The sequence below is a fragment of the Pholcus phalangioides genome, unplaced genomic scaffold (assembly GCF_987345545.1).
Source record: "Pholcus phalangioides strain wild (caught in Gottingen) unplaced genomic scaffold, Ppha-v1.0 ptg000009l_1, whole genome shotgun sequence".
Classification (NCBI taxonomy): domain Eukaryota; kingdom Metazoa; phylum Arthropoda; class Arachnida; order Araneae; family Pholcidae; genus Pholcus; species Pholcus phalangioides.
The window spans coordinates 52266445-52280024 of NW_028301602.1; the positions used below are offsets into that span (position 1 = coordinate 52266445).

Here is a 13580-nt window from a genome sequence, read left to right on the forward strand (position 1 = left end):
AGGAAGTCATCCGGTTGGAGATAAGAGGATTCAAGTTCCATGAAAATACCAACTGGTGAGCATCATTGACTGTAGAAAGCTGAAAATGAGAGGATGAAAAGATGTTCGGTTGACAGAGTTGTTCAGAAAATTTATGTTTGGGTACACGAGGTTCTACTGTATCTGGAGTCTAAGAATTAATTGAATGAAGCAGCTATAGTATAAACCCTTTTTGTTGATGTAAGTGGCGTTCTTTCTCTTTGGCTAAAAAAATTTTCCAAAAGCATGAGAAGTCGCCAACAGTGGAACAAAGACATGCTTGCGGAAGTCTTGCTTGCCAAAGAAAAAAAATCACCAAAAAAAAAAAAAAAAAGAGAATACTATTGCTGTTGAAAACAAAAATATGATAAAAAAATAAATGATAAAAATAAAACTTTAAATTGATGCAATGGTCCTTCCTGATATAAATACTGTGAAAGAACAACACGGTCAATGGGAAAACACAATTTAAACTGGAAATCTGTATGAGTATTGTTGATGTAACAGTTGGGACCACAAAAATAAGATGTATTATGCGGGAAAACATCCTAAATGGAAACGTTATAAGCATAGTCCCCACTGTAAATAAATATTGTCAGGAATATAAAATTGCTTTTAAATAATACAACTGTCATGACAGAAAAGTCTCTCTGGGTTTAGTCAAAAATTATCTCTAGGTTCTTTTTTAATTTCTCAGCCACCTCGTTGGGCATTTTGCCAGCTGTGGTATATTTGTAATGGGCTTCTCTTAAACAGGTGATCAAAAACCTGGGGCATGCTGGAAAAAAACTCGTAGAGATACCAGTGAATTATGGAGGGGCATAATTTTTTTCTTTTTGAGAGGGACCCACTTTCACTCAAAAAGGACCCAGATTTTTCAAATAACCTGGGTCCCAGGTAAATTAGAGTACAATGGCATCTCTGGTCAACTTATCCTAGGGCCCTGGTTGCATTAGTTACTACAAAAAAAAATTATCCTGCATGTTAATTATCAATGCATAGAGGCTAATTATAAAAAGTAAAAACGATAAAAACTTGTGTGTATGGGTCATTCCCAAAAAAGTATAGAAACAGTTTCTGCGAGACTTCATAATTTTTTTTATTTCAGAGCACACTGGCGATAATTTTAATTTTTTTCTAGTTCTTCATTTGTTTCAGATTCAATTTTTTTTTAAATCATTGCTTGTAGCAAAACCTCAAAATCTGGCTGTCCCAGATTCAAAAGAGCATTAAACTTGGTGCAAATCAGGAATTTTTTTTTTAAACTTGGAATCACGTTTCATACATGTGCCATAAATGAATAGAACTGACAACAAAATTAAAAAAAAAATTTCTTATGAAAAACTTTTGTCCATGTCTCGAAAGTTTCTCCTTTTAAAATGTCCCCTCTGTTATGGTCATTTGTGAAATATATTTTTATTCCATATTAAATCTGATAACATTTCTGAGTTCATTAAAAGGTTTACTTTATCAAATTTATGCTTTATTATCAATATTATGCTTGATCAAATTTTGGATTTCACTTTTGCAAAACGACTGAAAACTTAAACAACCGCTCACAAGATTTCTCGTGTTTCAGACGTAAAAGACCGGCAACAAGATTTCTCTATTTTTAATTTTCTTATGTATTTGTTTTTCATTTCCAAATGAGAAAAACGCCAGTCTTAAAGTAAGTCTACGGGAAATAATATGCGGTTATTTAAGTAGGAAAAATGATAAACTTTGCCTAATAACCAGGATTGGTAAAAAAACCGGTTTTTTTGTTTTAAATAGTATTAACATTAAAAACAATGAAATTTCTGAAAAATCATTCAAACTTCTAATAATTAACTAAAATGAAATGGTTATTAATGTAATTAACACTATTCCCATACTAATTAATCAATAAATATTTCTTACATTTTAACAAAAACCAACTTTTGCAATTTAATTATTTTTTGCTCAACTCAATGGATTACTGCGTGTTTGAAAATTCTTTCAATGTTATTATTAATCATATAGTATATAAAGGTTTTTTTCCAGTTACTTTCAGTATGCTTAATTAGGAAGCTATTTTGAAAAAAGTAATAAAAATTAAGTGAATATAATGTATTTAATGAAACATAAATAATGCAGATTAATTAGCAATGATTTAGGATATACAGGGTGATTACAACTAAGGTTCTGATTTCAAAACACTGTAAAAAAAGAACGAAACTTGTCAAAATGACTTGAAAATTGACATGAATATTCCTGAAAAAATGCAATTTTATTTGGTAAAGGGCATATGCCGTCGCATCAATATTTAATCTAATTATTTCAATTTTTGAAAATTAATTAGTAATTATTTAAATTCTCATAATTTTTTGGTTGGTGATTTAAAAAAATGAAGTCAGTTTAAATGTATTCATAAAAAATTTTAATCAGGAAAATGCATTTTATTAGCTTCAAACTTTTAATAAGGAGAAAAAGGGAAAAGGGAGAAATTAATTGGTCACCTGACCCTATCATAATTACATGCAAGTAAGCATGCATTGAAAGCATTTTGCATAAATTCAAAGATTTACGTAATAGAATATTTTCATAGATAAGGCTTGTAGCAAAAATAATTATAAAGAAAAAACCATGACTTGTTTATATAAGAATCCAATAATGAATTCTTAGAAATTATTACTAAAGTACCTTATCACGGGAAATAAAAAAATTAATTTATTAAGTACTAGAGCCGAAGAGTAGTAAATAGACGATGAGAGATATATTGTAGCAGCATATACACAGGGATGTTTCTTGGGCTGTGCTACCGGCACAGAGCACTGCTATAAGGAAAAGTATTAAATCAGGAGTAAAGAGAAATATAATTGCAGAAAAGTTTAGAGAAAGAAAGAACGTGTTTCCTGTCTGTAAAAACACTCGAACTATAGTGAAAACTAATTTTTTATGCATTTTATCTAGCTAAGAACACAGTTGTGAATTTTCTGATATACCATCAGAATGTACCCCAAGGATATAGAATGTGGTAAAAATAAAACATTTTGGCTAATAATGAACCAATATGATATTTCTCAAGGAAAAAAATTATATTTAGGCAACTTTTATTGCTCATGTGAAACATCATGAACAAAAACAAAGCTGAGGGCTTGTGTGTAGGTCTGCTCTACCATCCTGATTGGCTGCTTGTGAAATGGACCTATCTGATTGGTCTATTTGAATTTTCTTACAATTCCTGCTTGAAATGAACTTTAGCCATGGTGTTGCGATCGGGGTGTTGATTTATTGTTGTTTAACAATATATTTTTGAAGGTCAGAATATATGTACCTTCGTAGAAGTCTAAATCAGCCGTGTACATTACTTTATGAAAAACTATAAACCCCTAAAATATAATAGGGGTTCTACATGAGGTTATCGTCAAGTAGTTAGACGTATTTGGCGCTGAAAAAAAAGTCAACAAGGAATCTGCGGATTTTACTATAGGTAAGGTATACACCATACAATGTATCAAGGGCATAAGGAAAAATTACAAAATAACTTCTAAAAAATGCTGTTTATGAGGCCAACTGATTCACCTACCTGGAATCGAAGATCATCAATTGGCGGTTCAGCGTAAGGAATGCCCAGGAAAACCCTAACTGTTTCACGTACAGATGCAGTTCCTTCTCCTGGTCTTTCAGAGAGCGGTAACCCTGGAACGTCGCAAAGTGAGACAGCTCTTCCCGAAATTACGCCAAAACGCGTCTTTACTGTTGTCATGCTTCCGCGAGGATCAGAACATCTATCATCGCTCACACTATGAGGCAGCTCAAACACATTGATTTCAGCACTTGAAACGCACACTAGCATGAAGGAGAGAAAGTTCAGAAACAAACGCACACCCATGAATAACGGCGGTATTATTCAACAAAATTAACATTAAGTCAACACACCTCAGCTTTATACAGCACCAAAAACATTTGAAAGACACTTGACTTGACTTGACTAGAATATTATTCTATGATTTATGCATAAGTAGGGTGACCATACGTCCCGTATTTCCCGGGACAGTCCCGGTATTTTCTCTTTTTTTGGCCGTCCCGACTTTTTGGCAAAAGTGTCCCGGTTTTTCCCGTATTTCACACAACGCCTACTTGAATTTTTATTCTTTATTGAAGTCGAAGATTGAAATTATTCTTCAACTCATAAATTATTTTATGATAGTTACAACTATATATGGGATATTAATCTCCCACATTTGCCTTGGTAAACGTTTTTTTTTCATGGAATACATTTTAATCCACTGCAATTTGCAGTAATGCATCATTTCCCGCCATTGTGACTTTTCCGTAATTTCAACAATATTTGGCAACTTTGTTTGGTTTTGGCATCGTATTTGGCGATAATGGGAGATGTCCCGTATTTTCCCGTATTTGGAATCCCGATGTCCCGTATTTCTCTCGAAGAAATATGGTCAGCCTATGCATAATCAGGGTTTTCCTGTATATTACCTTGTATATTTCTTTTTTTTTTACCCGTCCCAACCCTAGGTTGGTACAAAAGGATGTAAAACAAGTCAAGTCAAGTCAGCAGGGTTTTCCGCCACATCAATAATTTTAAATAATGAATATAATATAAATATGATATAATTTTAATAATCTTTGGTTTTCGAAATTTATAATAAAATATAAAATGAGCTAGACCAACTTTTGGGGTGGGAATCCATGCAATAACATTGATTTAAAATTTTTATTTAAGCTTGAAAATGAGAATTTGTCTCCGTATTGTTCAAGTGACCATACGTCCCGTATTTTCTGGGACAGTCCCAGTATTTCTTGTTTTTTTGGCCTTCCCGACTTTTTGGCAAAAGTGTCCCGGTTTTTCCCGTATTTTACCCGAAGCCTACTTGAATTTTTATTCTTTATTTAAGTCAAAGATTGACATTATTTTTCAACTCATAAATTATTTTATGATAATTACAACTATATATGAGAATATTAATCTCCCACATTTGCCTTGGTGAAAGTTTTTTTTTTCGTGGAATACATTTTGATCCACTGCAATTTGCAGTAATGCATCATTTCCAGCACATTGTAATTTCCCGTAATTTTCGCAATATTTGGCAACTTTGTTTGATTTTGGCGTTGTCCCGTATTTTTCCGTATTTGGAATCCCGATGTCCCGTATTTCTCTCGAGGAAATATGGTCAGCCTAGGTATAAGGCACAGGTTGGCGATTTTCGGAGACTTTTTTTCGGCGCCAAATATGTCCGACGACCCCATCAAAAGTCACCAAGGCCGTTAGACACATTACGAGCACCGAAAAAACACAAGAGGAATGGAAACATAAATAAGCGCTGGATTGAGCGAGCATAAAAATGCTAAAACCAACAAGCATAATTATAACCAATAAATAATTATAAATTAAAACCCTGACTCACTTTCCGAGTATCCAGATTCTTTTAAATAAAATAAAAAGGATGCAGGGGCATGTAGAAAATAAATAAATATTGGAAAATATTAAAGGTACAACCCAAAGCCGCTTGTAAGTAACTCTAAAAATGCAGCATTGGTACAACCTGAGGGAAAAGATATCCAAAATAATTAATCCGACACACACACTACATCATATGCACGGAAGGAAAAGAAAATGAATTATCCCAACGGTTTTTCGAAACGCCGTGGCTATAAAGTGACGTCATTTGGAAGAAAAAAAAGAGAGAATAGAATGGAAAAAGAGAAAACCAGTTTGAAAATGGCAGTAAGACCCGTTTGAAAGACGCGCTAGGACGCTAAGGACACGGAAAAACAATAACCAGCGCTATCGCCTGGCAGAATTCTTCGAACATTCTGGAACAACGACAACCCAGCAGCACAACAACGAACCACGTGCGTCCGCAGCATGCGGTAGGACTCCTTAACACACAGGATGGCGCATGCGCCATTTTGGCCTTGGTAGCGCGCTGCTCAAAAATGTTATCTTACCTAAGACGTAGGCTGACCATATTTCCTCGAGAGAAATACGGGATATTGAGATTCCAAATACGGGACATCGCCAAACCGAGCAAAGTTGCCCAATATTGTTAATATTAAGGAAAAATCACAATGGCTGCAAATGATGCGTAACTGCAAATTGCAGTGGATTAAAATGAATTTCACGAGAAAAGCGTTCACCAAGGCAAATGTGGGAGGTCTCATTTATGGTTGTAATTATCATAATATAGTTTATTAGTTGAAAAATAATTTCAATCTTTGACTTCAATAAAGAATAAAAATTCAAGTAGGCTTCGCGTAAAATACGGGAAAAACCGGGACATTTTTGCCAAAAAGTCGGGACGGCCAAATATACAGAAAATACTGGGACTGTCCCGGGAAATACGGGACGTATGGTCACCCTACTGAGACGCCTTCATATACGTGTATTAAGGAGTTCTAATCTTACCGTAGGATCCTTTAGGACGTCTTCCTTTTTATTATTATTAGCGTTTTTGAATCATTTTTGTCAATTTTTTTCGAAATTACTGCAAAAATTCCGTGATTTTCGGCTCCAGAATGTTAAAATTCGGATAAAAAAAGGGATTTCTAGAGTTTTATAAGGACAAATGCAAGATCGAACTGTGAATTAAAATTTTTTTTACAATCATATTTGAAAATAATGTTAAATTTTAGAACTAAATGATATTAATAAAAGTAAAAAATTCAGTGGAAAATAGCAGACGATATTTGGCGTCATAATTTTGTATTGTGTGTAGCATAAGAGCTACGGTGATTTTAATATGCGCAATAATTTTCTGGTTTTTCCATTCCGTGAAATTTTGGAGAAATGATGCGTAAGTAGAGGATTTTAAACGAACAGAACTAGTTGAATCCTGAATTTATTGTAAGTTAATCCTGAAACATTTCTGATTGCTTATGATTTTGATTCCTAGTTTGGCGACCTATCGCTGTTTCAGAGAAGTTATTTTATTATGCGTGTAAAACAAATGACATGTTTGAATCGTAAACAGTTTATAAATTTTAAGATTTTTAATTAATAAAACAAGTCGAAATCGAATTAATTGGACGTCAGCCCCGCAATCTTGCTTGATCACTCAAGTGAGCGTTTCCGATTAGGCGACTTATCGCTTGTACATTGAGAGTATTCCGTGGAATTAAAAATAAATGTAATAGTAAAAAACTTTTTCAGTTTATTTTCATTTCTGTCCGTATTTTTTTTTTACAATAAGCAACAAAATTATGTGTTTGTTAGTAATTGTTAGTGTTGCAGTACTGAGCAAATTTAAAGGACCATTTATCAAAGATATTTCAAGGGGCTCTATATATATATAGCCAAATTAAGTACAGTGGAGCCTCAATATGAAATTCAGGTCATTGTTATCAGTCATAATCTCCCAAGCATTAGTCCAGGAAAATGAATTAAAAGGACCCCCCCCCCCCAATGTGTTAGATAGGGGTTTTCACCACAACTTTATTTTTAACTTCTTTTTTTTTTATAGATGTACAAAATGTTTCAAAGCTTATTTTATTCATTCTACTCTTAATCTTCACTTCGAGACAATGCCATAATTTGGGAAGGGTCAAAGTTTATGCTGTCTTTTTTTTGTGGTGGTGATGGTGCAAAGGTGCTTATATCACTTGTTAGATTACAGGTAAATATATACTGTTTAATGTGTATTTAATGTATTTACGTTGTTAGTGTTCAATTGAAATGCTTTATTCTGAAACAGCTTCAGACAATTTCTTATCACTTTTACTTAAAATAATCATTTGAAAATAACTATTAAAACTTGTATAAGTGTCCATTGTTCAGAGATAAATTACTGAAATCCTTATTCCAAAGAACTGCTGTAGAGATATTTTTTGCATTTAAAAGAGGCGTCTCTTAAAAGGAGGTTTGGCTGTATTTCAGTTGACAAAGAGCTGTACAATAGGAAGCAATTAGAAATATATGTCATAGAATTTACTATATAGTCTACTGTATATTTATTTGTACATGTTAAGCGTATGAACTTTTTTTGTTTGACATTGTTTTAAATCAAGATAAAAAAAAAAAGTCATTTTTTTTATTCATTTTTTTAAATCAGGTACATTTTAAAGAAAGCCTATTTCAGCTCACGAAAGGCAAGAATGGCTGGAAGAAGTTGAAGCAAAACTGTTGTGTCCCATAGTTCCAGGTTCCCAATCCTCCAAAACCTCTCACTCCTCAACAGAAAAAGAATATAGGCCTTCCCAAAATTTCTGAACAGATAGAAAGACATGACCACTGACAGCTTAGAGAGACCATCTTGGGATGATTTACGCTCTTTCCCAGAGGAAAAAGTCCTGAGCAATGATTTGGTATGTAATGTGTTCGAATAACCTTATTTTCTCTATTCTCTTTATTATAAAGCCAGAAAATGAACAATTAACTGTTTCGTTTAGTGTGGTTCATATCCTCAAGGGGACACAGGATTTCATGCAGTGATTACTCTGCTAAATTATTTAGAATTAGTTTAGTGATAATGTTTTAAAATGTGCATCATATGTTTAGCTTGTATCATTATCTTGCATGGAAAATGCTTTTAAATTTTTCATACACACTGAGTTTTGAAGCAAAAAACTTGCACGTTAAATTTTGCCTCTGCAAAAACATTGTTGTTTTGCACGCATGATTAAATGAGTAATTTTTACTTAGATCTATGGCTTGTGCTTCCTTCCAAAGGATATGAATGTGGAATTTCAATGAATTAGGAGTTCTAAGAAATTATGAAGCAAAGTGTCTTTTTTTTTTTTTTTTAAATTATCAAATTTTTTTTGAATATTGAAAATTTTTAATTTCCTGTGAATCTCAAAGATTCTAGTTCCTTCTATAGCCCTAAGTTAGTTTAGTAAGTGTAGAAAATTACATAATAATTGGTCTAACCATTTTTGTGTAATTGCGTGCGCAATTGTAAAAATTGACATTTCGCGAAAAAAGGCATTCAAAGATTGTGAATTATGAATTTTGATGAAATTATTTTTTCCTCAAAACCATAGATACACGAAAATAACCTCAATATTCAGAAATATTATTAGTTTTTAATATTGCCAGCAGGACTGTCATTTCAACTTTTTCCGAGGGGGGGGGGGACAAAGAGCATGTACTGAAGGTACGCATGTATATATATATATACCATTTGTAGTGTATTTTCAAAAGCCAGGGGGGTAGTGCCCTCCCCCCCAAATGACGGGCCTAATTGTCAGCATGTTTTCTTTCTTTAATTTATCATATTAGCCTAGTGCTTAGCGAAGAGTTTCAAATGCTCAACACACAGCAAGTTAAAAAAAGCCACAGATTTGAGAAATAATGAAGCAAAAATTCACTTAATTTATTTTGCAGTCTGTATTTTACATTTAATATGTTCTGTGAGTAAAATTTGATGGGAATTAGAAACTGATATAAGAAAGCTGACAAAAAAAAGAAAGATAACTGGCATTGTAATCGTTGATTTGTTAATTTTTGACTTTGTGGTTAAAAAGTGACATTTTGGTATATCATGGTAAGTGTAGTACAAAAAATATAGATACAATTATTTCAGGAAATAAGCATTAAGGTGTCCAATGTGTGCAAAAGATTTAGAAAGCATGAAAGAGTTTTCGACAACTGTCAGCAACAAATCTCGTTATACAGACGTACAAGCACATAACACATTATTATGATGGCAGGAAAAATGTGAAAATCAGGTTTCTCTCATTCATTGGTGGACACTTATTTCTGATGTCCATTACCACAACATCAGAACATGTGAATTTTCACAACTGATCACACATAATAATACTTCATGTAAATACTTCACTTTCATGAAATTTTCCCCGTTTCATGAAAATGGTTTTTATATTCATTGTCCAAATTGTAATCACACTAATGATGTTCACTGAAAATATGAACTGTTGCATGTGCACAAATTCAATCTTTCTTGTATGCTCAATATATTCCCATTGTTGATATGTTTTCCTTTACCATCGCACAACCTAGATTAGTGCGCAGGTGTAACTATTTATCACTCTATCAACATCATTTCACACATCCATTCCTCTGAATACGAGAAATTTGAAAGATTCTAAAACTAAGTGAAATTTATCTGAACATCTTTACATAAATATGTCTTTCTCGTACCTTTTTTGGTATCTTAAATATTTGTCTTTTTCATCTTTTTGTCACCTGTAATTTATATATTCTTTTAAATTTTTGGATGAGTAATGGTAAAATTCTGGAAATAGTTTACTATACATATCGACATCTATCTATTGTACACAATGAATTACTGTGTGGTGTCAGAAAAAATAACATTATGCACTTACACTAATAATGTTATAGAGCCTCAGTGTCTTTATATTTTTAAGAAAAGTTTGTGTTTCATTTTTGCTCGTCATTGCTTATTTTATTTTTTAGATAAGGAGAGAAAGCTTGGTTTGTAGGATGCTAGCTACATACAAATATATTTATTAAAAGGAATCAATGCATGTATTTTATTGGTGATTATTTATCCTAATGTTGTGATGCTTTTATACATTTATTAGAATTTTAAGATTGGTTTATTATTGGCCCAGGGCTGCAACTGGGGGGGGGGGGGGGGCATGTGGGTCTGGTGCCCCAGGCGGGGTGCAGAATGCATCCTTTAACTGTTTCTACATGCAAGAGGATACCAAAATTCTGGCTCGCCCCTGGGGTCACAGATAACGAAATATGGGTATTTACCATTTACTTTTGAATATATATATTTTTTTCTTCTCCAGATTAATTGCTGTTGGGTCACACAGTTTCAAGAAAAGAACTATATTTCTATTATTTAAGCATATTTTTTTTTTTGTAATTCAAAGTTTACTGGTACTTTAAAGCAGCGTAGTAATTAATTACTTAGTGTAGAAAAATATGTGAATATGATATTTGCAAAATCTTGCTTTCATCAGTTATGTACATTATGTTTGAATATTCTTTTAATAAATAAATTCATTCACTCATTGAGCTAGTCCAATTACATTATTGAACCTGTGTGTGCTATTCAGAATTTGTAATATACTGAAGAAAATTCTGATAAAATAAATGCTCCTAAAGTATTTAAGAATTTTTTTACTAAATTTCCAATATCTAGAGGCAGTAGTTTATAAAATCCTTAACATCACACAATCATTTAATATCCAGAAGAAATTTTCTTCATGTAATCTAAATTGACTACACATATTTTTGTATGTCGACTTTTATCCTAAAATTAAGGATCGGGGTAGGGGATATATAGGAATATTTTATTTTCACTAAAAACCTGAAAAAAAGTTGATTTTTTTTTTGCTATATACTTTTGTGTTTAAGATTAATTACTTGATCGCAATCATACGAATTCAACCTATTGTTTACCAATAATTTCGTGAAATGTGGTTTATTTCCCGTAGTAAAAATCTGTCCCTAGAAATTCCTCATTTCTCCCACAAATTGAATTTTCCATATGTATTTGCCACCCATTTTAAGCGCGCGGGGAATTCTGTTTGTTAGGTTGCTATGCTAGATTTACCAACACGATTGTTTTTCCCCTCTGTTTGGCGGTCATTTCCGAAGCAACGATTTCGTGCAGCAACCCTGTTGGACTTCGGCGAGGACCAGAATGCCTGATGGTTCCGCTCGTATATGAAGGCTAAGACACCTGCGGTAGACCCAAAACCAGCAACCAATCAAAAAGCAGCATTTATGACGTCACCAAAAGTGGAGATTCCCCCAATTCTAAGCACGACCACCTAGGTTATAAAGGAGGTCGTGCCCTAAGACACCTTCATATATACTGTGTATTAAGGAGTTCTACCCCTCCCTTCCTCGCTTAGCGGCAATGCTAATGCAGCTGTGCTTAGCGGTGACTTGTCGTGCTTGGCGACTTGTATGAAGGTTTCTAGAATATATAAAGGACTTGTATGTCATGTTGGCGAGAGAAATTTGTGGCGTCTGTAAAAAGGATTTCGAAAGTAAATCCCCCCCCCCTATTGAGGAAACACGTGAGAAATGTCCACAAAAAATTTTATGTGAAGGTTCCATTTCTTGCTTTGAAGAGAACTGTTCTGCAAAGTTTAGAACATTTTGTGATTACAGAGAACATTTGAAAGAAGTGCATTCTGTTACGTAAACTTAACATAAAATTTCTGTTACGAGGATATAATACATCAAGAACAAATGAGTTTTCCTTCAAAAAAATTATAAACATGGATTTTTTTATAATTAAAAAGAAAATGATTTGGGTCTACCGCAGGCTATAGATGCACGTACGAACCAACGATGGCAACTTATTGCCAGAAAAAAAGTCGCCAATTTGGCGTGTCCCTTATACCAAAGCTGTTCCTATTTTTTAAATTACGATTGTTTTGTACCTGAAATCACAATTTCGTAAACACTAATAAGATAAACACATTAAAATTGAAAAGTACAAAATTCAGTAAATTTGATTTCCAAAAAAAATTTTTAATGCTAATAGTAATTCTTGTGATGGACATTGAATATTAAATTACTGAACTGAGACTGAATTTTTTGTAATTATATTTGTTGAAACTTGTATGCTAGTTGCATGCACTTCTTAAGATACTATTTTTTATGCAATCCTTCCTACACACAAGATGTGCCCCCTCCCAATGTATAAAATGCTAAACCCAACAGTTTTCTATTCCACAAAAAACTGTTCCAACATGTGTACTAGATTTTTTGATTAGCTTACATAAAAAGTTGAAAACAGTTCATTATATTATTAGATATAAGTTGAAAGGACTTCCTTGAAGCTGAAAGATTCTTAAAAATAAAAAATCTGTAAACAAAGTTTCAAATCTGACAGTCAATACAAGCTTCAGTGTATGGACAATTTTTTATGTGTAAAATGCATTGCCTTTGAATCATGTTTAACTAAAGGGTAAACTAATAGCCAAGACTAAAAATTAAAAAAAACTTGATATATATTGATAGATTCAACGACATTATTCATCAACAAAATCATTTTCCATCCCTCTTTTTACTAGCAGGATTGGTAGTTAAATCTGGATTTTTTTAAAATATATATATATATATATACTGTATTTACATGATAATCACAATAATCTAGTAATTCGTTACTTCCAAAATTTACACTGTAACTTGAACATAATTAAGGCAGAAATTCAAACTACGTAAAAAAAAGGCTAACATTTTCCTCACTTAAGAAATAACGACAAATCAATTACCAAAAATAATTTATTCATATTTATATGGAAGTATTTGAGATTGCTAAAAAAAATAATAGTACGTATAATACAAACACACATATAGTAACTAAATATTGAGATTTTCTTCCGTGATGGAGTCAGCTCGTCTTCAGTGGCCACATTTTATCATAGATATGTGTTTTCACCCTACTTTTGCTCCCAAATACTTGTTTCATCTAAAAAATTAAACATAGGTTTCATGAAAAAAAAATTTCCCTAAAGAATGAAGCAAATTATACTCATGTGTTGTGATTTCAAATACAGTGGAATCATACTGCATAAGACGAATAAAGCACATGTAATCAGCAAATCACGGGGTACGAGTTATGTAATGATAGATTACTTGAATATTATAAATTTCACTCAATCATTGCCCAATGCTGGCATGAACT

At 32.7% G+C, this 13580-nt stretch overlaps 2 protein-coding genes and 1 long non-coding RNA gene across 10 annotated transcripts in view; 1 reads left to right on the forward strand and 2 right to left on the reverse strand.

The window, feature by feature from the left end:
• The window catches only part of LOC149083282 (neuroligin-3-like), a 335669-nt gene extending 331701 nt beyond the window's left edge, over positions 1 to 3968 (reverse strand). For both annotated transcript variants that reach the window (XM_089236507.1, XM_089236506.1), the window contains exon 1: positions 3566 to 3968. In XM_089236507.1, coding sequence (XP_089092633.1) covers positions 3566 to 3871 — 306 coding nt within the window. In that variant the 5' untranslated portion in view covers positions 3872 to 3968. The remainder of the gene's footprint in view (positions 1 to 3565) is intronic.
• Positions 3969 to 6417: 2449 nt separating this feature from the next.
• Positions 6418 to 10947, forward strand: LOC149083284 (uncharacterized). 7 transcript variants are annotated; one of them, XR_016193237.1, is made up of 4 exons: positions 6418 to 6581; positions 7461 to 7613; positions 8049 to 8301; positions 10720 to 10947. It is a non-coding gene; the product is annotated as an uncharacterized LOC149083284 (long non-coding RNA). The 7 variants fall into 7 exon arrangements; XR_016193233.1 differs by lacking the exon at positions 6418 to 6581 and adding an exon at positions 6653 to 6844; XR_016193235.1 differs by lacking the exon at positions 6418 to 6581 and adding an exon at positions 6653 to 6844 and having other exon boundaries at positions 10376 to 10938.
• A 2216-nt stretch (positions 10948 to 13163) lies between these two features.
• muc (dihydrolipoamide S-acetyltransferase muc) overlaps positions 13164 to 13580 on the reverse strand; it is a 291233-nt gene continuing 290816 nt past the window's right edge. The window contains exon 11 of the mRNA XM_089236511.1: positions 13164 to 13364. Coding sequence (XP_089092637.1) covers positions 13361 to 13364 — 4 coding nt within the window. The 3' untranslated portion in view covers positions 13164 to 13360. The remainder of the gene's footprint in view (positions 13365 to 13580) is intronic.